At 39.4% G+C, this 27,671-nt stretch overlaps 1 protein-coding gene across 1 annotated transcript in view; it reads left to right on the plus strand.

The window, feature by feature from the left end:
- Positions 1-27,671, plus strand: part of NOL10 (nucleolar protein 10) — an 85,805-nt gene that overhangs the window by 20,465 nt on the left and 37,669 nt on the right. Inside the window, exon 13 of the mRNA XM_010982697.3 lies at positions 6,291-6,343. Within this exon, the coding sequence (XP_010980999.1) occupies positions 6,291-6,343 (53 nt within the window). The remainder of the gene's footprint in view (positions 1-6,290; positions 6,344-27,671) is intronic.

The following is a 27,671-nucleotide window of genomic DNA, read 5'->3' on the forward strand; positions in this document are numbered from 1 at the left end:
TGGGGGTGCACAGGCTGCGAGGTCTGGAAACGGCCCACTGAACAGCTTGGCTCTGTGTGTGGTCAGGACCCGCTCAGACTGTGCTTTCAGAAGGCAGTTCTGCTCACCGTGTAAAAGGCAGGTCACTTTTGAACTAAAATGAGTAGGAAGTGACACTTTGAACTGAGATTGGGAGCACAGGGGAGAGAGCAAATTTGGAGAGAATATATTTTCTTGGAACGTTTGAATATGAGGAGGCATTGGGGCAGTGGCAGGGTCTGGCAGAGAGCCTTAAACCTGGCTGCCCACCAGCTTCACCTGGGAGCTTTTTAAAAAGTACAGATTCCTTGGCCCCATACCAGCTGTACTGACTCAGAGTGTCCAGGGGGAGTGTTATTTATAAAAGGCATCCCAAGTGATTGTGAATCCCTGCCCTGCCCCACAGCTTTACCCTGGGAGCCGCGTCCAGTGCACAGTGGAAAGGGTGGTCTCCAGAAAAGTAGGTCTGCAGACACAGAGTTTTAAGGCATGTAAATAGAGGTTATTGCAGAAGTGGGAGTGAAGGAGATTAGCGGTGGGAAAAGTGTGTAGAAACAAGAAGAGAGCAGGACCTGAGTCCACTCAGAGGGAGATGAGAAGGAAGAGCCAGCCAAGATGCTTCATAGGAGTAGACAGGGTGAAGGTACAGGAACCAACAGTTGTCGAAGAGAGAAGCTGAGATGGGAGCGATTCTGTGGGCATTGCTCAGCGAGTATGAGTATCATGGACATGGAGGCAGGAAGGAAAGAGCTCAGTTGTTTAATGGTCTAAGTGATGGATGCTGTAATCTTAATTTTTCATTTCATCTTTTTATAACCCTGTATAGTTAGTAGTACATCTTTCCCTTCCCTTCCCTTCCCTCCCCTCTCCTCCCCTCTCCTTTCCCTCCCCTCCCCTCCCTACCCATCTTTCTTACATCTTAAGAGATGGGAAATTGACTTATTTGCCCAGGGCTGGCCTTGCAGCCGGCGTGTGGCAGTCTCAGTTAGAGCCAGCCGTTCCCGATTCTGGAGCCCGTGCTCTTTCTAACTATGCAGTACTCTCTGGAAAACGATAAGAAACTCTGGATCCTTGTTATTAGCCTTTCATCTGTGACAGTTGGGAAGATTTTATTGTAACAGTGGAGGTGAGTCAAATCATGATGAGTTCAGGAATTAATTGCAGGTGAGGATGCTAGGGTTCTAGTTCTAGAGAATTGAATGGTCTAAAATGGGGTCTGGGCCAAGTACAAAGATGAGTAAAACCAGGTGAAATTACAGTTGGAACAAGGGTTTGGCTGGATTGAAGGAGTGAGAGTTTGAAGGGTGCAGATAATGATGAGAGAAAGAAGTTCTCTACCTGTTTGGGGCCACCAGCCACATGTGGCCACTGAGAACTTGCAGTGTGACTCATCAGAATTGAAATGTGCTCTAAGTACAGAATACACATCAGATTTCAAAGACACTGAAAACAAAATGAAGTAGATCATTAATTTTTTATATTAATTACATATTGAAATGAAAATATTTTGGACTTACTGGTTAATAAAATATATTAAAATTAATTTTACCTGTTGAAAAAAATTTTAATGTGTCTATTAGGAAATTTTAAGTCACATATATGGCTTGTATGATGTTTCTTTTGGGCAGCACTGGTCTAGACTTGGAGATGTTTAACAGCTTAGGATGCAGATTAAAAGTCAGCCGCAGGCAGAGTGGAGCTTCATCTCCACCAGGTGCCGCTTTAATCTCACCGGAGGAGAGACGTTCTTCTAATATCAAAAATGCTTTTATCCCTCCTCATAAGAAAACAGTCATTTTCTAGTCTTACCTTTCCTTCAGTCCATTTTCAGATTTCCCTGATTGTCCCCCAGATGCCTTTTTTCGTCCATTTTTTGGAATTAGGCTATAACCAAGGTTGTGTATTACATTTAGTTGTGTCTTTTGTTTCTTTCAATCCAGAACAGTCCCCCATCTTTTTTCCCCCCCCCTCCTTCGTGGCAGAGTTTTCCAAGATCAGGTCTGTAGTCTCGTAGGATGTCCCATGGATTTCTGTGATTGTTTTCCATGGTGGTTTAACTTGTTCCTCCAGCCTCTGTATTTTTCCAGAGTAGAAGTTAAATCTAATGCTCAGTGCACCGTAGGTTAAATATTTTGGCCAGAAGTGGTGCACAGGGCTGCTGGGCTCTCCGCGTCAGGTCGCATCAGTCATCCCAGGGCCAGGGAGGAGTGTGGTCGCTGTTTAGGTGACCACCAGAGAGCTCTTCGTTCCAAAGTTCACTTTTCTGGAAGGTGGAAATTTTAAGGGTGATGTTTTGGACAGAGGAGTGACTTTACTGTCAAATAACTTATAGGAAGTTAATCAAACATAAAAACTTGCTCAAGATTTATTTCATGACAGCGAGCCCAGTAAAGCAAGCCCCTCCACTGCTGCTTCGGGCTTTGGAGCCGAGCGCGGCTGCTTGGCGTGCTCTGCTGTCTTCCCCTTGCTTCCCGCTCCTTTCCCTCTGACACTGGCTGCCCTTTAGGGTTTTCACTTAATCACTAGGAGCTTAATCATATTTTAGAAAAGCTAAAACGTTCTTTTTTTATCTTCTCACTTACTCATTTTGGAGTAATTAAAGACAAATCACAATGACTGTTCTGTCATGTTTTTCTGATACTAAGGCTGCTCAGAACATTGAGAAATGGTTCTGCCTTCCCAGCTCCTTTCAGCTCCTGCTCTCTTTGCTCAGTCAGCCTTCTCCACATCAGGCAGCCAGGTCTGGGCGCTGCGGGAGGCCCAGCCTGCCCAAGGTGCTTGGGGACCCCCCCTGAGACCCGGGGAATCAGCATCACTGGTCTCAGAACCACCGGGAGCGGGAGATTTCTGTTCAGAAAGACCTAACTCAGGCTTCATAATTATACCCAGCCTGCTTCTCACCCGCCTTCCGCGGCTGCTGGCTGCTGTCTGGACTGTGAGATGTGACGTAGCCTTCTATTCTCTGTCCATCACCTCTCAGTACAGAGAGAAAGCTTTTCCATCATCTGTAAATATCCTTGGCTCCCTCTGTAGTAAAATCACACGCTCCACACTTACATCAGGAGTTGACCACGTGGGAAGCAATGTCCTGTCCCTCCAGCACAGGGCTGTTCTCACAACTTGTCTGCTCTGAGTCGCTCGAGGCTGTGACCTGATGCCGTAGGGTTTTCCTACAGAGCTTCTCAGATGTGTCTGGTGAGGGACCAGGGTTTTGTTTTTTGTTTTGTCTTTAAATTTCCAATCTATTGCAGATTGATACTTGTGTAAAATATAATAAAAGTGAATTACTAGGAAAAGGGTCACACATTTGCATCTCGCTGCAATGTCAGATTGCTGTACAGGGTTCTACATACACTCTTCCTTTCAGTTTCTACACTTATCTCCCAGCTCGGTGGCATTTCTCAGACTGGCCCTGGGAGCACACTTCGGCAGAGAGCCTTGTTCCTTCTTTTCAAGTGTGACCTTCAAAGAGTCCTTTAGCCTCCGAAGCACATGCAGGCGAGACTTGTTCCGTGCATGTTTCTGTTTCTGGGGCGGGGGGGTGGGGGCACTGTGGCTGCACCAGACAGCACAGCGCCTCCTGGGCGCTGCTGTTCCACACCAGTGTGTTCTCTTGACTCCCAGTGCTGATGACCTTTGCCTTCTCTTTCACAGTTCATATTTTTATTGTTGAAACCGCAATAAATATCAGCATAAAGGAAATTTAAAGGGAAAAAGCCACAGTTCTAGAGTCTCTTCACAAGTATTACTCTTTTCGTTAGAGAAATTGTTTTAATTATGTGTTCATGTGTTTTAGATTGTTGTCCTCACACCATACATATGTATAATGTCTTTTCGTTTTTAGCTTGACATTATATTAAAAGCATTTTTCATGTTGCTTTTTGGTCTTTATATTTGTGCTTTTAAATGGTTTATTTGATTGTGCATGAAGCCTTTTCATTCTGTCTCCATTGTTACTGGAGTTTCGGAGCCTGTATTACCTGGGCTTTGGAGTCGGAATATCAGCTACTCGACTTACTAGTTGCGTGGTGACCTTGAGCAAATGATCTGACTTTCTGGGGCTCCTTTCTTGTCTCTGGATGTAACATGCCAGCACAGTACTTCACAGTCTCCTCCCGTGCCTGGGATCATCTTAATTTCTGCTGAACTAACTCTTTCACTGGTTTGATTTTCCAGCTTCTTTCTTGTTAGGAACTTCTCACACTCCTTGGGCTTTGTAAGGTTGTTTTTCTCATTTATAGTTGGTTTCAGTCCTGACCTTCCCTGCTTTAGTTTGATAGTAGGCCAGCCTGTGTCATTGTCCATATGTGGCCAGGGGCTATCCTGCTCCATTGTAGAAAACAGTCTGCTGCACCCAGTCTGAATTCTCCTGTGTAATTAGATTAGAGCCTTTTCTGTCGGTTTGATGGGTTCGGTTATGTTTCCTCGTGGAACGCTCACTGCTCAATGTTCAGGACTGAGTCACTGAAGCTGAGCTTAGGGGGTGTCTTTGGCAGAAACCTTCTTTTTTGGGGGTACTCTGTCTCTTCAGTCCCTACAACTTCTTTAATCACGTGCAGAGGTCTAGGAGGAGTTCTGGCAGTGTCGTTAGGGAAACTTGGGAACACATGTCAGTACAAGTTGTTACTTCCCATCACGGCCTCTGAGCATTTGTTTCCAGGGTCATCAGAAGTGTCCAGGGGAGAGATCTTATAGAGGCCGCAAGCTATGAAAGTGTCTCTGATTTTTTTTTTTTTTGCTTTAGTTTAGATATACATTCTTGCTTTCCTCGACTTCACTATCGGCTGTATGTATTTTGGTGAAGGTTGGTCCCAGTTAAGGGCTCGCTCCCACTTCGGAGCTGATGTGCACAACGTGGTTCTGCTGAGAGAGCGTTGATTTCCTGCTTTCTGGTTATTAGTTGCCCTCGTCTATCTCAGCGTTTTATTTCCGTAACAGCATTAAATATCATCACTTTTGCAAGCTTTTGTTTTAACAGAGGAGCAGCAAAAAGTACTTTTAAATCACAGAATCAAATCATTGTTCTTAACATTTAGTATATTTAACTATGATTATATGGTCTCATAATCCAAATGTCTTCCCTCTGTGGATTCTTCTATTGTATTTTACACATAGATTTTAAAAATAAATAAAATTGGGTTGATATGTAAAGGTACTTAAAAACAAAAGCTCTTCAGTTTGAATTATGGCTCTAAAATTTTCTAGCTTGTGATGGGACCCTCAGTACATTTGAGCTTTATCTTTTTGATCTGTAAAATAAGAATGATATTTCTTACTTCAGAGAGTTGTTGCGTGTTCACTAAAGTAAAATATGTGAAAGTGTTTAGTGAATGATAACGGACTCTTCAAATGGTTGCTGGCTTCAGTGTTGTTTAAAGTGCATCAGTCTGGAACGGGCTGTGAGGATTGGAGCTGCTTTCGGAGACTTTAGGAGAGGAGTGGCTTGCACACATGACACAGAACTGAGAACAAAACTGAGACATCTGAATACTCTGGTTCTGTACCAACGAATAATGGATTCATATGTTCTGTTGCTACTGGGGTTAAAAGGAAACCATTACTGAATGCCACAAATTTGCCCTTTACTTCATTTTTACTTTCTTAAAATGCCAATCCCCAGACTAAATTACTAACCACTCTTTTGGTTGAATCTGTTAAAGTTCCCTTGTGAGTGATTCATTTTGGTATAGTAAAGGCTGTTAGATTCTTTACAGGTCTTTTCTAGTGTAGCTACACACACATAGCCTTCCCTTTAAGTCGTTTTGTTTTCTATCAGGGTGTAAAGTTTAATTCAAACATTAGAAACTAGTTTGCTGTGACATTTTGTGGGAAATAGTTTACCTTGGTTCTTTAATTCCTGATTAACAGAAAGAAGGCTTCCTTTCTTAACTTCCTTATTTTTATTATAATAAATAGTGCATCAAAACTATATTTATGATTCTGAAGCATAAAACTTTCCCCCTTAAAAATGATGGCAAACTTTATATAGACCCGAGCACTTCATGGTGGGAACCGCCCAGTTACTTAGCTCGTACACCCGAGCATTTTGCAGATTGGGAAGCTGGTCTTTCTGACACTTTAGGTGCCTCACCTAGGAAGATCAGGGACTGAAGCCCGCGACCCGACCTCTAGGGTGCCTGGCTGCCAGCCTGGGTCTTCTGCCTTAAACACTGTGTTCTCAGCACCTCATGCATTTCAGAATGTAGAACATGTAGAAAAGGGTACTTTTCTTTTCCCCATGTGTTTACTGTTTTCACTGTGTTTATTTTTAGGAATGCTTCTTACCGCCAATGAAACTCCCAAGATGGGCATCTATTACATTCCAGTAAGTAATACAAAAAGGAGTTATGATAAAAATAGAACAAGCAAAGACACTGTATTTTTAAACTGGCTGCATTGAGGGACTCTGGGTCTGCATGTGGCTATGTAAGTTAGACACAGTGGTTCACTTGTAAATTCACTTTGCTTCCAGGAGGCAGTAAAATAATGCTTGACTGTTCTTTTATGGAAAACTACTTAATATCCCATTAAATTTTGATAGTAGAAATTCATCTTTATTCTTCAGGGTTACATTTTTGGTTGTTTATTTCAAAGGGTTTCAGAGTCTTAAACTTTCAGCTACTAGTGATCAAGGGATCTAGCCCTCTTAAATAAAAGTCTGGTACTTCCCTAGTCATCTCGTTGTAGTTTATTTCTTGTAAAAATAAACTACATATGAAAGAATCTGTTAGATTGCCATGATCGGTGGTGATGTGCCATTTACAGTCCTGTCCCTTTTTTTCTTTCTTAAAGAATTCTTCTCTTGTATGTCAGAAGCTTCCCTACCTTTACCTAAACAGAAAAGCACACAGTGCAAAGTTGGCATTAGATTACAGTCAGCAGACATCTCCATTTTCAAGGATTTGGGGAAAAAGGGTAAGAGGTGTGGGTGGTGAAGAGCGGAACTTTAGGGAGGTGAGCTCTCTGTAATCACCGTTAGCCTCCAGCTATGAAAATGCTTCGTATTTATGATAGCTCAACCATGTGTGTATTTCCAAAAAGTATTCTTGTTGCTGTTGACTTTCTGTGGTTTCAGGAAACTGATAATGTTGTTGAAAGCACTTTGAGATGTTTCTTCTGGTTGATAGTGAAATGAAGGCCATTCAAACAGCAGCTTTTCCGTTTTTCTAAATTGTCCTTTTTTTCCCTTTTCCCTCGGAGTCTCACAGATACCACTTCCATATTCCTTTCAGTTTATATCTTTCCCTGTCTTCATTGGATCACAAATATTTATTGATTGCATCAGCCGTGTGTCGGGCACAGTGCTATAGGCTAGCGGTATAACAGTGTATAGGGTACTGCTCCTTTCTTCAAGGAGTTCATTATTAGAGAATAAAACAAGAAAGTAGAAGATTTCAAGTCAGTGTGCTAAATGCTGTAACGGAAGTAAGAAAGGGTACTTTATTAGAGCATGTAGGAAGAGAGACACTTAACCCATCGTGGGACTGGAAACTGGTGGGAGGTGTGGAGGGTACTTGGAGAAACCTTCTCAGAGGAATTGATTTCCAAGGAGAGACCAGAAGGATGGTTCTCTATCCTGGAGGAAGAGGGTGGGGTGCAGAATGGTAGAAGGAGCTCGGAAGTAGAGGGAACATAGTGTGCAAAGATAAGAGAGGAAGGATTCCACCCGACCAAGCTTAGGGCTAGAGGGATGGGGATGAGCTCCGCAGCCAGGGGTGGGGGTGCAGGGCAGGCTGTCCTGGAAGAGTTTTAAGCAGGAGAGTGATATGATCAGATTTGCATTTTTGAAGGATTACTTTGGCTGCCATGAGGAGAATGGATTAGATAGGATCTAACCTGGAAGCAACAAGAACAGGCCATAGCAATTTGCAGGAAAGCTGATAGTGCCTGGGTACCTGTGCCAGGCCTCCGTTTTCAGTAGCTGGAGCTTTGGGGATTCTGGGGTAATTTTAGAGAAGTCTGATCTGGCTGGCAGTAATTTCAGAGGTCTGTTATCTTGAGTAGCCAGATGGCATGTCTTGGAGGTGTCCACTGATGAAGACTTGTGTACGTCACAGGTGCCTTCCCTCAGTCCTGCGTGACCTAGTCTCCCAGTGTCAGCCCCTTTGGGAACGTCAAGAGAGGCAGAATGTATCAGCTCCCCCCTACCCTTTACTTCTCCTCGGGAAGAGGTCTCTTTTTGTCTTAAGTGCTTATTACTATGTTTTGATCTTCAGCTACTGCCTGTAAGATGTTGATGTCTTGAATCAAAGATCCTTTCCCCATGTCAGAAGTGCGTGGAATCCACCAGCAGGAAGGGAGAAAGCACTGCCGGATAGAGCGGGGAGGCTGCCTCGGGGTCTGCTTCACTGACAGGAGCCGCAGGCTGAGAGTGCCTTGGTGTGGAGCTGGGCAGGGCAGTTCTGAGTACTTTTGCAGTAAGGCCATCTTATCAGCTTGTGCCAAGATGGTGGCAGAGGTTGGAAAGAATAGAAGGATTATTAAGGTTGTAAGATCGACCTGGTAATGGATTGGATGTGGGAAATAAGGGAGAGGAAAGAACCAAAGATGACAACCTGCTTCCTGCTTGATAAATGTGTGGACGAGGAGGTCACTCCTTGGATCCAGGAGGAGAAAGGGGAGTATTAAGCATATTTTCCCTTTGGTATTATGTTCTGCATTTTATAAAATGATCTTTAAAAGAAACAAACAAAATTTTATTATGCAAACAGTGTCTGCATATTCCTGTTTATTCTAAGTATTGCAAAGAATAAGAAAATAAAAACCACTCATTCCCACCTTGATCATCTTTTTTTTTATTGTTTTTTTTAATAGACTTTATTCTTTTAGAGCAGTTTCAGGTTCATAGCAGAACTGAGCAGAAAATACAGAGTTCGCATGTAGCCCTCCCCATCTCAACATCCCTCATCAGTGTGGCATATTTGGTACAACTGATGAACCAACCCCACCTTGGTAATCTTATAAGCATTACAAATATTTACTTGGATATATTGCCTTTCATATATGCTTATAATGTTATATGTGTGAAGTCATCTTTTTTATACAAATTTACATTCTGGTTTCTTCAGTTAACAGGCGGTGAGAAACTGCCTTCTTGACAAATGTTAGCTTATCTCATAGGATCTTTTTAGTTTCAACCCTATAACGCAGATTTAACAGAGAGCTGTGGAAAAAAATCCAGAAACTGCTCCCAGATGACCGCGCGTGTGTGGACAGTAAGCGCAGATGTTCTTCTTGCTCAGCTGAGCACTGTGCTGCAGCTGGTACCTAGGGGTTCCCTCCTGACCTGCCTTTCTGCCCTGCTGCCTTGCGCGGAGTGATGTTTACTAAAGTGCTGCTTGTCTTTGCTTGGAACCTACTCTTTGTGATACTCCTTCAAAACAGAGAGAGCCCAGGGATCTGAAATCCTGCCATTTTCCTTAGATTTTATCACATCCACCAAGCTGACACAGAGGTTCATTTGAGGCCCGTAAAACCAGAGACGTGTGTGTTGAATATATAATCCATGCCGAAGCTAGGGTCTTGGACTGTGATTTGTATTATCATCTTACGAAGCAGGTATGAAAATTCTGTGTTCCCTGCTTTGGGGCAGTACTAAAAATGAAGACAGCTTAATGTTCTTTTGACTTGTTAATTTTTTGCCTTTCTGTCTGATGCTATCTTTCTTGAATACTTGAAATCTTTTTGGATTAAATGCAATTCCTGATTTACCGACTCTCTGCTACCTACATATCCCCATAGCAAGCTAGTCTTTGATGGCCAAATGGATTTTCTCCAGCCTTTCCCCCATTTTCTCAGTTCTTTCTTTTTTCCGCTCTTAGAGGCCAGAATCTGTTATTTTGTTTGTTTACTTGCTTTTTCAAAATGCCAGAAATAGTTTTTCAAGTTTGGTTTTCTCTAGATAGAATGTAATTTAATCGTAGATTAGTTCTTCAGCATTAACACCTTTCACAACTACGCAGACACCAGAGGAGATCCAGGTCCTGTGGCACCCAGCCTGGATCCTGCCAGTGTGCCTCACAGCGTTTCTGTTGGAAATGCTCCTGACTTCCAAGCCCACTGTGGGTCAGCGAGCGCCCGAAACCACTCATCACCAGATGGCTGATTGCTTGTGTGCTTGATAATATGTATGGATGTGTAAACTTGAGGAAAAGATAATTATTACTTGTTTAGGAAGTTATTTGAATTACAGTAAAAGTCAGTTGATTAAGGATATATGGCTTGGTTTGCTTTTTTTCTTTTTTTTTTTTTAACATGTAAATTTAAGCCACTATAAAGATAATATGCAATGTCACTGAACCTAACTTTCAATATTGGCAGTTAGATTATTTTATTTTAAAATATTTTCTTGGGGAAAAGAATTACTTATGTTGTTTCTGTTGCAATGTTTTTATTCTTTATAGAGAATCAACAAAATGTATTAACTAAATAGTTTAACATTTATTATTTAATTTAAAATTATATTTTAAATTTGGAAAGTGCTTTTGGAGCTGGAGTACCACAGATAGGGCAGAGTTAAAAATGTAAAGGGTTATTGAACCTGCACGACTGCTTCTGTTTCTCTTAGGAAATAGCACTTAAACTTATCCAGCATAACATGTAAAACCTACAAGACTACCTTTGCAAATAGGGATGGTACATATTAAGAAGCATATAACCTCAAGAATACTTGCTTCACTTAATTGTAACACAACACACATATCCTCACAAAGGCATGTAAAGCCAAAGGAAGTGCAAAAAAATTAGTGAAATTTAGTCAAATTTTATGAAATGTAATGAAAAATTCAGTCTAATGAATGTCTGTAAGTTTCTTAACTCCAGTGAGTTACCACTCACCAACCTGAAAGGTCTGCGATGGAGCCCAGGTCTTCACTTACCATCACTGGGCTCACTTGCTGCTGTCTTCATGGGGGTTTAGTCTGGTGTAGGTCAGACACATGTGCTTCAGTCCTCAAGGGGGCAAGAGGTCAGTAAAGGCTGCATGGTTTGAGGGGTAGTCAGAGAGGTGCTTTTGAAATAAATTTATAGCGTCTGAAAGTCAGTTTTACAGCAAGTGCCATGAAAATTTTTTAGTAAATATGTGGATGTTTTTCATTTGGGCAGATTTTGGGTTTTTTGCTCAGTAAAGAGTTAAAAATGAGTATCATAGTCTTTTCATCAGTATTTTTTTCTCTATGGGCTTTTGTGACTAAAAGGTACTTAGGTATGAACAACTTGACTGCTCTGTCTGTGGTGAATTGAATTTGTTGGTCTTGTTCTGAACTCAGCCACTGTATTAGACTGTCTTTTATCGAGGTAGTTCTGGATACTTTTTGATCTTCCATTATGTGGTCTCCCTCTGAGATGGCATCTTTTTTTCAAGTCTAGTATTTCAAATATTACTGCTCAGATATGGTTTGGCATAATTTTCCAGAAGGCTTAAGAATATAGCCATACAGTGCTTTCTAACAGCTGTTCCTTACCTTCACCTCTTAAGAAGGTAACATATTTATCAGCTGTCTAACTTGTAAATATGTCATTATAGTTTAACATTAAATTTGACAGTGTCTTAAAAATAAATGCTTAAATTCCTAGGTGGATGACTTCTTTGCTCTTACGCTGATGAATATTTTTGTCTTTTCCTGCTTTTAAAAAGTAAATGTAGGGGACCAGCAAGTGCTGTTACTTATTCAGCAAGGCAGTAGTGGGCGCTGTGCAGGAACCGGGGATATGTTGATGAATAAAAGTCTTAATACCCTTCCTACGAGTTACAGATGGGGTGTGGGGTGGAGGTTGATGATGGACAGACCTGCTGCTGTGAGAGCCGCGGGGACAGAGCAAGTGCTGTGGCAGGAAAGGAAGATGGTTAGGGCAGCCAAGGGTCAGGTACTGACCACCAGTCCCCTTTTTTTGTCTCTCCTATTTATATGGATATTATCTTCCCCATTTTAATTTTAAAGTTTAGGATTAGAGACCTGGTCTTGTTTTATGATCACACTACACACCCGAGGACAAAATGGGGAGTGACAAGTGTGTCTCACAATGTCTAGAAAGAATGCAAATAAACAGAATTTTGGCCAACAGAGAAAGTTCTGCTTTTCCTTGCGAGTCAGTTGTACCGTCAGGCGCCTTTTCTAAAGTACATTCCATCTGCACATATTTTAACTTTATCCCTAGGCAACAATTGACACAGTTGACCAGGCCTGCTTGAAATGCTGTGTCTGGCTCCTGGGACACCACATTCTCCTGGTTTTCTTCCCATTGGCTGATTGGCCCTTCTGTTTGGTTGTCTTTGGTGGCTTCTTCTGCTGGCTTGGGCAGGGCTTGGGCCTCAGCTTTCTCCCCTTGACCCAAATGTTAGTGAGCCCTGGGGCTTAGTCCTTGTTGCTTTTGTTTAAATTCTCTCCCCAAGGAGCTCATCTGTCCCCAAGCTCTGTAAGACCCATGTGCTGATGACTTCTGAATTTGTCTCCAGCCTTCCCTTCCCCTTGGAGCTACAGTTATATACCCACTGGTCTACTGGGCTCCTCCACTTGGATGTCTAATAGACACATTATATTTAATTCGTCCACAACAGAATTCTTGATCCCAGCTCCCCACCCCCCACCCTGTCCGCCTCCCATTTTAGCAGAGGCACTATCATCCATCCAGTAATCTAGGCTCAGAGCACAGGAGCCACCGTGTTTCCTCCCCACTGCTACCTCATGCCTCCTCATCCAGTCCTTCAGTAAGTTGCATCAGTTCTTTCCAATATTGGTTCAAATCCAGACATTTCCCAGTACTTCTGCTCCTACTACTCATCCAGATTACCATAATGGCCTCTTAACTGATCTTTCTTTTACTTTACTTTTACTTCACTGATCTTTACTTTTACTTTACAAAAAGTGAAAGTAAAAGATGCCCCATTCTGTTTTCTACACGACAGCCAGATTGCTTTAAAATACAAAAATAAAAACAAGACAAATCAGAATACATCACTCTTCTCCTCAAAACCGTCTAAGGCTTATCATTTTGCTTAGCATAACATCTTAACTCCTGTCATAACTTAAAATGTTCTACAAACAGGAAAAGACTAAAACACAGGAGTCTCCATTTTCTCTCACTGGTCAGAGAGTAGGTCTCTGTAAACCACGTGTCCATTCACGGGATCACCAAATGGTCAGAGCGTGAACCCAAGTCCCCAGGCAGTGCTGCCAGCAAGGGAGAGTAACTTCTAGATTGTGAATTAGCCAAAACCAAAACACGAAATTAGTAGAGAGGAAAATTAAAGTTAGAAAAACAGAGTCAGAAACGTTTGGCTGCCTTTTTGGATTCATCTGGAGCCAAGGCACAGTGCCACGCCTGGCTCCATCAGCCTGTGCGGGGTGTGCTTCTCTGGCCATGAAGCTCACCTGAAGCTGTCAGGTGGATCCGCTGGCCATCTTGGTGAGATCTCCAAAACTGTTAATGGGTAATTTTCAAAAAAAAGGTGGAATCATGACTTTCACATAGATACCAAATAAACATGTGGTAAAAATTTCACTTAACCTATTAAATAAGGGAATCAGGCACATGTCTTCAAAGGTGAAGTCTAAAATAGCACAGACTTATGTTATACTGGGAGTGTGCACATGGACATCGATTGGCTTTTCCAAAGGTATGTCAGGACAGAGTTCATTTGCATGACTGTAGACACTGATCCTGCATTGCTGTCAGTTAGTGACTACAGAGTTGTGAAGTACGTCCCATAGAATCAGAATCAAATAGTCTTGTAAAAGTGCGCTCTAGACCAGGGGGTTGGCAAGTTGACTGGACATCTAACTAGACACCAGCTCCCTGTTTTGTAAGTAAAGTTTTATTGGAACACAGTGCGCCCATTCATTTATTATGTATTGTCTGTGGCACTTTCTGACTAAAAAGACAGAGTTGAGTAGTTGTGACAGAGAAAGACCCTTTGGTCTGGAAGCCCTAAAATCTTCACCTGGTCATTTAAGAAAAAGTTTGTGGACCACCCCCATTCTAGATTATGCATAGCCTTCTACTGAAGCACAGACTTTTCCTTATGTTTATTTGTTATTTATAAATTTATATATAAATTAATTAATAAATTTATAAATAAGTAAATAAATGTATATCTTTGTCCCAGTATAAAACATGGACACAGGGATATTGTTTTGTTCTTTTCATTGTTATATCCTCAGCACCTAAAACTGCCTATTACACTGTAGATATTCAATTATTATGTGCTGACAAATTAATAAAATAAAAACATATGAGAGTAATCTGATAACCATAATTTGAAGAATCTTTGATAATGGTTATATATTTTGACAGTGGCTGGTCTGCAATACTTTTTAGCTGTTCTTATACCACATTTGAATTTAGCATTGGCCTTTTTCTGCTAGTGAAGTAAACAAGTGGAGATCATGACTCAAAAGTGCCAGAATATGATTTTAATACAGTAAGATAAGGGTCGGTTCCTTCTCTGACGATTTGTTCTAATCAGCAAGATCAGAGAATCTTAGGGAGATGCACTCTTTGTGTTTGGGTGTGCTGACAGATTTCTAAAAGAAATGCCTGTCCAAAAGGTTTAATAGTGATGCTGCTCCGAGGATGAACTCTTTCCTAGAAAAATATGAAAGTAAGGACATTTAGCTTTTGTTGTACCACTTTTGAAATTCATGCAAAAGTTGGCTTTGCCTCTAGGATAGGATGGACTTGTCTGTTTTAAAGACTGGAAACCATGCCATCGTTTTTCTTCCCGTACTTTTTAAGCTGAAGTCCCTGGAAGTGCCATGCCTGCTGCTCCCTAAGACTTGCCTTTGACTCTGGACCATGATCAGTTCAGTTGATCCACTTAGATTCAGAACCAATACTGAAGGCTTTGTGTTTACCAGTTTGACACCAGAGATTCCCCAGTTGTAAGATCTCTTTGGCCCACTAGTGTATATGGAGATGGCCCCGCATATATTAGTGTCCATGTAGAATCCTGAAAGTGATTGACCATGTTTTCCTTTAAAATGCTCATTTAAACAGAGAGCTGTTAGACTTAGTGACAGAAGTAATTTTACTAGAAATTCCTACATATATTGCCAGTGACAACATATTCTCTTGGTTTAGGGAAGTAGAACCAGATGCAAAGAAAACTATCCTCTGGGAAATTTGCCAACATGCAAAGGATGTACAAGACACAACGTAAACTAGACAGATGGTTGCTGAAATGTCTTCCACGATAAAGGGTTTTTTTAACATGCTGTGAAGGAGCAGGGGAGGCTTTTTGAAGCACAGGACACTAGAGCAGGAAGGGGATTTTGAGGTCATCTGATGCAGCCCCTTAGTTTATAGCAGAGGAATCAAGTCATTGGTTCAAGGTCAATGACAAGTCAGTCACAGAACTGGATCTTGAAGGCATTTCTTCATTCCATGTTGTTTATGAAAAGAATTTTGAAATTAGTCCGACCTGAGTTTGAATACTAGTTTTGCCACTTGTAAACTTTGTGACCTTGAGTTAAGTTACTTTTCCTATCTGAGCCTTAGTTTCTTGAGCTGTAAAAAAAGAAGGGTATAAGGCAGCTGTGTGCGATAAATACACTTTTTCAGTCATTCTTATGGTACCTGGTACGTAATAGATGTCCAGCTGATTATTACTGTAATACTTTCTTGCAATGAGTAAAATGGAATGGGTCCAGTGGCGAAGAGTATTTATACTTAGCATTGTACAGACCAGGGCTTTTATGTAGCTTTTAGGAGGAATGTGATATTGAGCAAAATAAAGATATACTGAAAAGGTTGTGACAGAATCATAGGTGTGAGTGAGGAAAGTGACTGTTCAGAAATATGATTTGGGATTGTTCAACCTGTTACATATATAAAACGTAGGTTAAGAAGGAACTATTGAATGTTGGTTTTGCTGTTGGTTATTGAAACAGAAAGCAGTGATGAAATCTGATTGTTAAAATTAAAAATCTAATTTTAATTTTATTTGTTTTAAGTTTTTTGGGGGGGGAGGATGGGCAGTAGTTAGGTTGGTTGGTTGGTTGGTTTGTTTATAGAAGAGGTACTGAGGATTGAACCCAGGACCTCGTGCATGGTAAGCATGTACTCCACCACTTGAGCTATACCCCCCCCCTCAAAAATCTGATTTTTAAAAGTAAAGTCCATTTCCCCACATTATATCATTAAAGCACACTTTTAATAGAAAACAGCAAATTTCTGTTTTTTTTTTTAATGATTAAATACCAGAAGAAAAGATGAAAAATTAACTATAGTCTCAGTCAGACACATTCTCGTGTTGTGGAAAAAATGTGTTAGAGCTCGGTGTTATAGCTCAGTTGTGACAGCAACCTGGATCTGGGTGAGAGACCAAGCAGCACTTAGAGAGTTGGAGAACTCAGGTTCATTACACCAGCAGGCCCAGAGGAGTTAACACTCCAAGCTCTGGACCCCGTCTGTAGGTTTACACAGGCCTTTATAGGCTGCCGGTTTTACACTTTGCAACATCATATGCAAATAAAGTATAACAGAAGTTGACCAACCAGGAACAAACTTGGTAGGAATAGACCAATCAGGAGTCAGAGTAATAACCAATCAGGAGTGAAGGGAATAACCAATCAGAAGTGAGCTCAGGGAACCAACAGAATTTTAAGGGTAAGTAAGCCGTTTCAGAGGCAAAAAGTGAGATAGAGCCTCTGGGCCAGGGAACCGGATGGTGCTGGCACGAGAGTAGTGGCCCTGCTTAGGGGTCCTGCCAGTCTTTTTATGGGGCTTCCCGCCTCACTTGCTAATACTTCTGTTCCATTTTCTTTGCATTTGGGAATATTTTAGTGGCTACTGATTAGATTTGCATGTAATCCTGTAATTATGCTCACTAAGTTTATACTCATTTAAATAGAAATCTTTCCAGGGAGGGTATAGCTCAGTGATAAGAGTACATGCCTAGCATGCATGAGGTCCTGGGTTCAATCCTCAGTACCTCCCTTAAAAAACTTTATTTAGTCTTACCTGTTTGACTTTAGAACCTGGTCTCCGTGTAAGAAGTTAAACCAATGAAATTACAATTCAGAAATGGTAAATGCAATGGATAGAGTAGGAGAAGGGGAAAGATTTTTAAAAATATAGCTAGCAAGTTCAGAATGAGTGAGATGGCGCTTAGCAGCAGCATCTGTGAAAAAGATTTGGGGGGTTTATTCAGCTGTTAAGTCAAAGGAATAAATGTTACACAGAATGTTGGCTCTGATTCCACTTGTGAATGGAGTGGGGAAGGACAAGGTGGTACAACAAAGAGGTGATCTTGGAGATGTTAATGTGGTGAATGCTCACTGAGAAATATTTCACAGGCTGAGGATTAGAGAAAGGTCAGAAACGAGTTCAGGCACTGTTATCAGGCACCATCCAGAGAAGACATGTTTTTAGGATTTAGGGAAAGTAAAAGTTCATAAAAGGAATTCACCCCATGTGAGGTAAGGAAAATGAATATTAGAGTATGGAAGAAAATTTTCATTATTGAGTGTGGAAAGAGCTATCAAAATATAGGAGGGAGTGAAGGACTGACCTTTTAGAGCTTCTGAAAGGAAGAAAAAGACAAATTTAAATGAAAAATAAGACTCATTTTAAATTGAGTTCAACTTAGAGTTCAAAGATGCATATTTTTTAGATGTCTTGATTTATAATTATGCAAATGGGACATATGCTTAATTTTGTTCTCCAAGAAAAGCATTTTGAAGATAAAGCCAAGCCCGTAGGAAAGATCTGGAGGAATAAGACATCTTACAGAAGGTAATACACCTAATTTTATGGAGGAAAAAATGTGAGATACATACAGGCAGAACATGCACATTCGTGGAAGAGTTAGATTCCAAATTCCATGTATTATCATTACCTTTCCCTAGTTAATAAAAAAAAGAGAGATGAAAAGCAGATACATTTACTTTTAGTGAGCTTCCTTTCTAACCCAAGCTCACCGCAGATCTATTTTAACTGAATTTCATCTTATGTATGAAATTGCTTTATAAGGTGCTGTGATCAATTTGTAATTTTTCAGTTATATATTCATAACTGAAATGGGAAGTAAGCCATAATTGCAGGTGGCTAATAAAGTATTCTGTTCTAATACAAACAAGTTGTTTGTGTCTTTTCAAAGGGGAAATGTGGACTTCCTATTTTAATCTAAACACTTTCAGGCAGTAACATAGTATCTGTGGCATTTTTCTCAACAAAGGAAATCCTCTCCATTTCCCATCACAATTTATTGGGTCACAAGAATAGCAGACACAGAAAGCATTAATGTGTGACACTCAGGAAGTAATTTTCTGAACATCCTGTCACATTTTCAAAAGTTAATTTCAGTTCTGGCTAGGTAAAAATGAATAATTTCCATATGGAAATATTGAATGCACGTATGACATTTATTTTATGATATTAATATGTCAGATGATACTTATTTTTACTTAAATGGTTAAACATCTGGCATGCCCATTTTCTTGAAAGTGAATAACAACTTCCTATTCAGATGCCAGTTTGTCAGTTTTGACTCAAACGTCGACCAAAGATCTTGTCTCCCATCTCTGACAGTTACCTCCATCTTGGCGCGTACCAAGTTGTTCTCTTTGTCAGCCTTGTTTTGAACAAGATAGAGTTGGAAGTAAATCTAGTATCCCTGTGTCCTCGTGCTGTGGTCACATAGGTGGTGGTGATAAAATATAGTGCTCACAACCAGGATTAGTTTTAGTTTCTGAGTTTGCCTGACTGCCTGAATCATGGCGCACTTTCTTTGATTAATATGCCAATCACCTACTGACTTTTGTTGTGTTTTGTTTTGTTTGCCTTCAAAATAAAAGGCAAGTTATACAAATAGGCAAGAAATTTGGGCTACATTCTCTTAAAAGGTCCAGCTAATACAGGAAATGAGAAGAAAATTCTAGGACTTCGACATTCTTTACTTGGATTCAGTGTTCTCTCCAATCCCAAGCAAGTTTGTCTTCTAATGCACGGGTACTAAGCTGTAAGTACCATAAGAGCAGGAATTTTGTGTGTTTTACTTTTTGCTGTGTCCCTGGTATCTAGAGCAGTGTCTCGTACTTTGTGGGCTCTCACTGAATACATGCTGATTTGAAGGAATGAATATTATTGACACTTCATTAAAAAAATTTTGTTATGGAAAATTACAAAGTAGAGGGAAATATAACAAACCTCCATCTATCAATCTCCTTGCTTCAGTATCATCTGCTTTTCCTCCACGCTTTTTTTTTGGGGGGGTAGTGATTTGACTTGTATTATTTAGTCCTTTAAGTTGCTCTGGAAGTTTGTTGTTGAAAATTGTTAGATGGAAATGAATAATTCATCTTCACATTGGCTAGGTTGTATATTTACCTTCTTGAGGAACAGAACATTATTTATGGTTGGAAATAATATATAAATTATAATAGGTGTATAGAGAAGTTAGATCTGCTTATCTGTGTTTCTTTCATATCTGCACATGGTTGTGTCAGTCAGTCGTTTACTTGTATGACTTTATTTTTTTACAGCAGTTTTTAAAAGTTCACAGCAATATTTTGTGGAAAGTAGTTTCCATATTCCACTCATACACACTTGTGCACGAGCTCACGGAATGTACACAGCCTCCTCCTCCATCAACAGCCTGCACCAGAGAGTCCATTTGTTATAACTGATGAACCCACATTGACACATTATCACCCAGAGTTACTGAGGTTCACCCTTGGTGTTGCACATTCTGTGGGTTTTGACAAATGTATGATGACATGTGTCCACCATTGTGTATCATACGGAGTAGTTTCACTCCCCGAGCCCCTGGCAACCACTGATCTTCTTACTGTCTACACTGCTTTGCCTCTTCCAAATGTCGCATAGTTGGAATCATATTAGCCTTTTCAGATTGACTTCTTTTACTTAGTAATATGCCTTTAAGATCCTTTCATGTCTTCTTGTGGCTTGATAGCTTATTTCCTTTTATTGCTGAATACTCTCCCAGTGGATGGATGTACCGCAGTTTGTTTGCCGTTCGCCCGTTGAACTTGTTGCTTCAGGTTTTGGCAGTTACCAGTAAAGCTGCTCTGAACACTCACGTGCATGTTTTTGTGTGGATGTAGGTTTTCAGCTCCACTGGGTAAATAGTAAGGAGTATGATTGCTGCATTCTCTGACAAATGTATGTTTAGTTTTGTAAGAAGCTGCCAAACTATTCCAGCGTGGCTGTATTCCCACCTGCAGTGAATGAGAATTCCCATTGCTCCATATGCTTGTCAGCTTTTGGTGCTGTTGGTGTTCTGGATTTTAGCCATTCTAATGGGTATATCATAGTATCTCATTGTTTTAGTTTGTAAATGTCATTTTTTCTTACATTGGTCACTGGAGGAAATCCCACTCTGATTTTTGTCTTTGTGGGCTTGATTTCATGGTCTCTGTTGACTAGTTTCCAGTTTGAGTATTTTGGGGAGCTGGGTCATTCATTGAAGAAATACTTAGTAGGCACCTTTCATATGCCTGCACTGAGGCCTGGGATATCAAAGACCTTTTATTTTTGCCTTGGAGCTTATAGTTTTGTGAGGGAATAGACAATACAGTTGATAAATAGTTGTGCATACAAGGTCTTACAGCAGCGCATTGTCAAGTCACCTTCCCGTAGGCAGGAGGGTTAGAGGGAGTGCTGATACTTGAATTCTGAAGAACATACAGGAATGAACCCATGAAGAGGTAGGAATGTGGATGATGGAATTAGGGGGATCTTTCTGCACACAGGGAACTGAAACAAGACACTAGAGCCTGAGATCTGTTCAGTGTGCCTAGGAGAAACTTAGGTTTTCCAGGGGCAGGGAGGAGTAAGAGAAACAAAACTGGAGAGAGAAGGGCCTTAAATCTAATCCTTTTGTACTGTGTTAAAGTTTTTGCTTTTGATTTAAAGCAGAGTGGCATGCCTTTGAAGGGTTTTATTCAGGGGAGTGAGATCAGATATGTATGTAAGATTATTCTGCCTGTAGGCAAACTCATTCTTTTTAATAATTGTGCAGTATTTCATTTTATAGATATGTCATAATTTATTTACCTAGCTTCCACTTGGTATCTCTATCTGGCATTGGAAGCAGGGACAGGCACAGATTGTAATTGATCAGGGGAAGACCTGAGGGCTCCATCTAAGGCAGTGGCAGTGGGCGGTGAAGGAAGAGACAGATATCCTTAGGGTCTGGCGATCATTGGGAGTGGAGACTAAGACAGAGATGGGGGACTGAATGAATGAATGAAGGTACCATTCACAAAGATAAAAGCTACAGAAGATGGAGTAGATGCTAAAAAGGACCTTTGGAGATGTTGAAATGAAATTGAAATTTTCTCTCCCATGTGTGTGATTTTAAACTCTGAAGCTTCAGATAATGCTCAGCTGCTTCCTCGGAGGGAGTTGTGGTCTTTTGGTTTTTGGTTCATCTCAGCAGAAAGGATCAAAAGTTGTGAGTGAGTTAGATTCTTGAATTTTTGGAGAGAAAAAAGTTCTTTTATACTTTCTTAAAGTTCTCTTCTCAGTATCACAAATACCAATCAAGGTGTTCACGAAGAGCCTCAGTCCTGGATTCAATCCTGGATTACAGGCTGGCGCTCGCTCCTCTATCAAGATTATCTGGAACAATTGATGTTTTAGTTTGGCGTTGGAGGGGGCTTATTTATCACTTGATATCTCTGTCTGTATCTGTGCTTCTGTCCTTTTGAGGATGTTGTTTTAGTTTAGGAAAAATGCTCTATTTAAAAAAAAATCAAACATTGTAAAAATATATAACTTAGAAACAAGAAGCCCTTTATAACCACACCTCCCACTACCATTATTAACAAGATGGTGCACATTCTTTGCAGAGTAAAGTCAGTTCTCCCATCCCAGGCCTCCCCCCATCAAATACACTAACGTATTTCAGCAGAATTGGGATCTCATGATGCATACTATTCCAAAGGGTTTTTTAGTCACTTAACGTTATATTATTCTGATCAGATCAGATAAATATAAAGCAAACTCATTCTTTCTAATAGTTGCACGTATAGATATGTCATAATTTATTTACCTAGTTTCCCATTAAAGGATATTCACCACTCATTTCTTTCAGTTTTTTAAACCAGCACTGTTCCATAGAACTTTCTCTGACGGAAACGTCTGATCTGCTCTGTCCAACACGGCAGCCACCAGCCATGTGTGACTGCTTTGCGTGCCCAAGGAGCTGAATTTTACGTTTTATTCCATCTTAGTTAATTTAAATTTAAATAGCCACATGTGGCTAGTGGTTACTCTGTTGGGCAACACAGCTCTAAACTATTTCAGAGTCAAGTTAGGTCATCAAGCTGCTTGCTTGAATTGAATTACTTGGGCCTTCATGAGTTACAGTCTAGTGGTGTTTCTTTGATGCTTAACAGTTATATAAAGTTTCTTTTGTAAACCACTTTTAAAGAAATATTGTTCAGTGTTAGAGCTCCTTAAAGAAAGATCTATGAAATCCTTCTCGGGTTTAGTTCCAAGAAGGAGTTTCTCTTTCCAGACATATCAGCATACTTCTCCTTATCAAGGAAATGATATCTTTCTACTTTATTACATGTCTCCTTTTGCCTTGGTTGCCATGGAATCCACAGTTAAAGTTTTGGTTCAGTTACAGCAGGTGATGTTTTACCTCTCATCGCTCCTGCCACCAAACTGCATAGCTTTCTTTTTATTCTGAGTTGAAAGATTTCATTATGTGTATAATTTTCCTTGGAAAGCACTTCTCTTTTTAAAAATAATTAGATTTACATGAAGTTTTTGGAAATCTGTCCTAAGACTTCACAAAGAAAAAGATTGATAGAATATATACACTACTTCCCTCCCCTCCCACATACACACGCCATATATCTTACTGGGGAATCCGGCTTATCTTCACAGTGGGAAATACACATATTTAAACTCTGAAATAGACATTCTGCCTAGAGTTGTAGAGAATTACTTGAGTACTTTATGGTTAGTTATATTTTATTCAATTATGAGTCAAAATTGAGTTCTTTTACCCTCTTGCTCTGTATAATGCTATACTTTGACTTTCTTTGGGAATATATGGGAAATCTTATTTCCCTTGAACTTGAAATGGATTCTTCAGGATTTCCTAGTTCTATGTGTGGCACCCTGCAGATAAATGTTAACTGCTAAATGGTGGCAAAATATTTTCTGACCCTCCTGGAATAGCACTGTTAAGGTGTTATAGCCTTAATTTTAAAATGTTTTGCTCTTCCTTTGTTTCTGCCAAGTTTCCATCCATAGATATTTTTAAATACTAAAATACTCTTAGTTTTACATGGACTTAAGAATTAAGAATTGGAAAGCATGAGAGTATGCAAAAAAATTATTAATAAATTCCTTTGCCTGTAAGGAAGTGGGGTAGAACCAGGAAACTGCTGATGTGGTTACCAGGATAACACACTAAAACCAGCTGTGTACCTTTTGGCAGGAATAAAATGACAAAACAAGATCTTGCAGAGTGCACATTACCAGGTGTGTGATCAAAAAGATAAATACATTCTCAAATGGCAAAATTGGCCTAGTGCCTTTAGCACCCATGGGGCTGTTGTGTGTGTGCATGTATGCAGACAGAGCCATCAAAGTTGAGCATTTTTAGCACAGTTAGGGGATTGGGAGAGGAAAGGGCTGAAAGTAGAGGACTTTAACATTGCTTAGAGTCATTGTATCTGCAAACTCTGAATGTGAACTTGAGGAAACTGTGTGGGATGTCAAGTGCAACATGGTGATAAACATCAAATGGTGATTTGCAGCAGAGGTGCAGAGCCAGACTCTTCAGGAAAGAATAAAGGGGAGACCTTGAAAGAAACATATTTTTCCTATTTAACTGACAGTGACTTTGAAAGACAGGGGCCATATTAAGTTATTCTTTCCTTTTTCTTGAGAATTGAAGGAACATGGAAGCTGGGGACTTTTTCATGCTGTTTAATGCATTATTTGTAGTTTTCATGAAAAGCAGATAGAAATGTAAAGCTTTTCATTCTAACTCAAATTAGAATTACTTAGATTAAATATAATACAGTTTTGAATACTTAAGAGAACTTTAAGAGATTTGATTTATGGAGACATTTCATTCATGGTTTTGAATACGAGTTTTGCTCTCTTAAGTTGCAGTGATCATTTGAGAGTCATTCTGTTTCCCCCTTTCTTCAATTTAGCAGGACTGTTTGGTGGTTACTAAGCTTGCATTTCTGAATGTCACCAAGCTCAAAGTCAGAAAAACTCCAGTGGATATATGCATTTCGTTTTCAGTAAATTGTTACTTTGGTTTCCCAGAAGCTTTCTTGATGTCCCAGCACCTCAAATAAATTTAAAAGGAGTGGTATGATTTTGTATGTCTTTTCTTTGGTGAAATAACAAAATAGGAGAGACTGCTTTCAGATACATTTGTCTTTGTCTTTTCACAATGTGATTTTGCTCTGTTGAGGTGTGGATCTCTTTGAATTTCTCCTACTTGGAGTTGAGCTGCTTGGATGTGCAGATTAATGGTTTTTGCTTTTGTTTTTGTTTTTACCAAATTTGAGAAGTTTTTGGCCATGATTTCTTCAGATACTCTTTCTGTCCCCTTTGTATCTCTTCTTCTGGGACTCCTGTTATGTGTGTGTTCATCTGTTTGATGACATCCCACGAGTCTCTGAAGCTTTGTTCAGTTTTCTTTTTATTTCTCAGACTGGATAATCTCAATTGACCCATCTTCAGATTTGCTAATTCTTTCTTTTTTTTTTCCTTTTTCAGTTTTATTAATAACTGCAAAATTATTACAGTTTGCACATATATGTTATATTGCATGTAAATACATATATACAATAATATACTGCACTTTTTTTTTTAGTTTACATATATGTACTGATCATTGTTTCTAAGAACAGATTAGAGCTTTAGCTTTTGAAACTTACATAATTATCAGGGGAATAAAGCCAACCACAAAAAAAGAATCAACAGAATGTGGTAATCCAATCATAAAGGACAGTTAAATGTGCTTACAACATATTCAAGAAATCAGTCATCTAAGTTACAAAAAGTAGTTCATTTGTATCATTATTATTATTATTATTATTATTATTATTATTATTATTATTACTTTAGATTCCACATATACGTGATATCATATGGCATTTTTCTTTCTCTTTCCAGCCCACTTCACTTAGAATGACGATCTTCAGGTCCATCCATTATTGCTGCAAATGGCATTATTTTATTCTTTTTTATGGCTGAGTAGTGTTCCATTGTATATATGTACCACATCTTCTTTATCCAGTCATCTGTTGATGGACATTTGGGTTGTTTCCATGTCTTGGCTATTGTAAATAGTGCTGCTATGAACACTGGGGTGCATGTGTCTTTTTTAGTTTTATTTTTCTCTGGGTGTATGCCCAGGAGTGGGATTGCTGGATCATATGGTAAGTCTATTTTCAGTTTTTTAAGGAACCTTCATACTGTCCTCCACAGTGGCTGCACAAGTCTACACTCCCACCAACAGTGTAGGAGGGTTCCCTTTTCTCCATACGTTCTCTAGCATCTATCATTTATAGACTTTTCAGTGATGGCCATTCTGGCTAGTGTGAGGTGATATTGTAGTTTTGATCTGTATTTCTCTGACAGTATTGCTGAGCAATTTTTCATATGCCTGTTGGCCATTTATATGTCTTTTGATCATAAATGGATGTTGAATTTTATCAAAAGCTTTTTCTGCATCTATTGAGATTATCATATAGTTTTTATTCTTCAGTTTGTTAGTGTGGTGTATCGGATTGATTGATTTGCATATATTGAAAAATCTCTGCATCCTTGGGGTAAATCCCACTTGATCATGGTATATAAACCTTTTAATTCATTGTTGGAGTAAGCTTGCTAGTATTTTTTTGAATATTTTTGCATCTATATTCTTAAGTGATATTGGCTTGTTATTTTTTGTGTGTGATATCCTTGTCTGGTTTTGGTATTAGGGTGATGATGACCTCATAGAATGAGTTTGGAAGTGTTCCTTCCTCTGCAGTTTTTTGGAATAGTTTCAGAAGGATAGGTGTTAACTCTTCTCTAAATGTTTGGTAGAATTCACCTGTGAAGCCATCTGGTCCTGGACTTTTGTTTGTTGGGAGGTTTTTAATTACTTATTCAATTTCAGTGCTGGTAATTGGTGTATTCATATTGTCTATTTCTTCCTGGTTTAATCTTGGCAAATTGTACCTTTCTAAGAAATTGTCCATTTCTTCTGCATCATTGTTTTTGTTGGCATATAGTTGTTCATAGTATCCTCTTATGATCCCTTGTATTTCTGTGGTATCAATTGTAACTTCTCCTTTTCCATTTCTGATTTTATTAATTTGGGCCCTCTCCCTTTTTTTTTTGATGAGTATGACTGGAGGTTTTATCAATTTTGTTTATCTTTTCAAAGAACCAGCTTTTAGTTTCATTGATCTTTTCTCTTGTTTTTTTTAGTCTCTATTTCATTTATTTCTGCTCTAATCTTTATGATTTCTTTTCTTCTACTAACTCTGGAGTGTTTGTTCTTCTTTCTCCAGCTGCTTTAGGTGTATGGTTAGGTTGTTCAGTTGAGATTTTTCTTGTTTCCTGAGGTAGGATTGTATCACTATAAACATCCCTCTGAGGACTGCTTTTGCTGCGTCCCAGAGGTTTTGGATTGTTGTGTTTTCATTTTCATTTGTCTCAAAGTATTTTTTGATTTCCTCTTTGATTTCTTCCATGATCCATTGGTTGTTTAGTAGCATATTGTTTAACCTCCATGTGTTTGCATTTTTTGTAGTTTTTTTCTTGTAGTTTATTTCTAACCTTATAGCATTGTGGTTGGAAAAGATACTTAGTACGATTTCAATTTTCTTAAATTTGCTGAGGCTAGCTTTGTGGGCCAGCATGTGGTCGATTCTGGAGAATGTTCCATGTACACCTGAGAAGAATGTGTATTCTGTTGTTTTCGGATGGAATGCTGCATAGATATCAATTAGGTCCATCTAGTCTAGTGTTTTATTTAGGGGCTGTATTTCCTTATTGATTTTCAGTCTGGATGATCTGTCCATTAATGTAGTTGGGGGTGTTAAAGTCACCCACTATTATTGCATTATTGTTGATTTCTCCTCTTATGTCTATTAACAATTGCCTTATATATTGAGGTGCTCCTGTGTTGAGTGTATATGTATTTACAATTGTTATATCCTCTTCTTGGATTGATCCCTTAAGCATTATGTAGTGCCCTTCTTTGTCTCTTGTAACAGTTTTTATTTTAAAATCTGTTTTAACTAATACAAGTATTGCTACTCCAGCTTTCTTCTGGTTTCCGTTTGCATGGAATATCTTTTTCCATCCCCTTATTTTCAACCTGCATATGTCTCTAGCTCTGAAGTGGATCTCTTGTAGACAGCAAGGGGTCTTTTTTTTGTATCCATTCAGCCAGTGTATGTCTTTTGGTTGGAGCATTTAATCCATTTACTTTTAAGGTAATTTTTATTGCTAGGTGTGTTCTTACTGCCATTTTGTTAATTGTTTTGAGTTTGTTTTTGTAGGTCTTTTTTTTTCCTCTTCTTTTTGTTTTCTTTTCTTGTGCTTTGATGAATAGAGAAGTTCCTTTAACATTTGTTGTAAAGCTGGTTTGAAGGTGCTGAATTCTTTTAGCTTTTGTTTATCTGTGAAGCTTTTGATTTCTCCAGCAA

The sequence above is a fragment of the Camelus dromedarius genome, chromosome 15 (assembly GCF_036321535.1).
Source record: "Camelus dromedarius isolate mCamDro1 chromosome 15, mCamDro1.pat, whole genome shotgun sequence".
NCBI lineage: Eukaryota > Metazoa > Chordata > Mammalia > Artiodactyla > Camelidae > Camelus > Camelus dromedarius.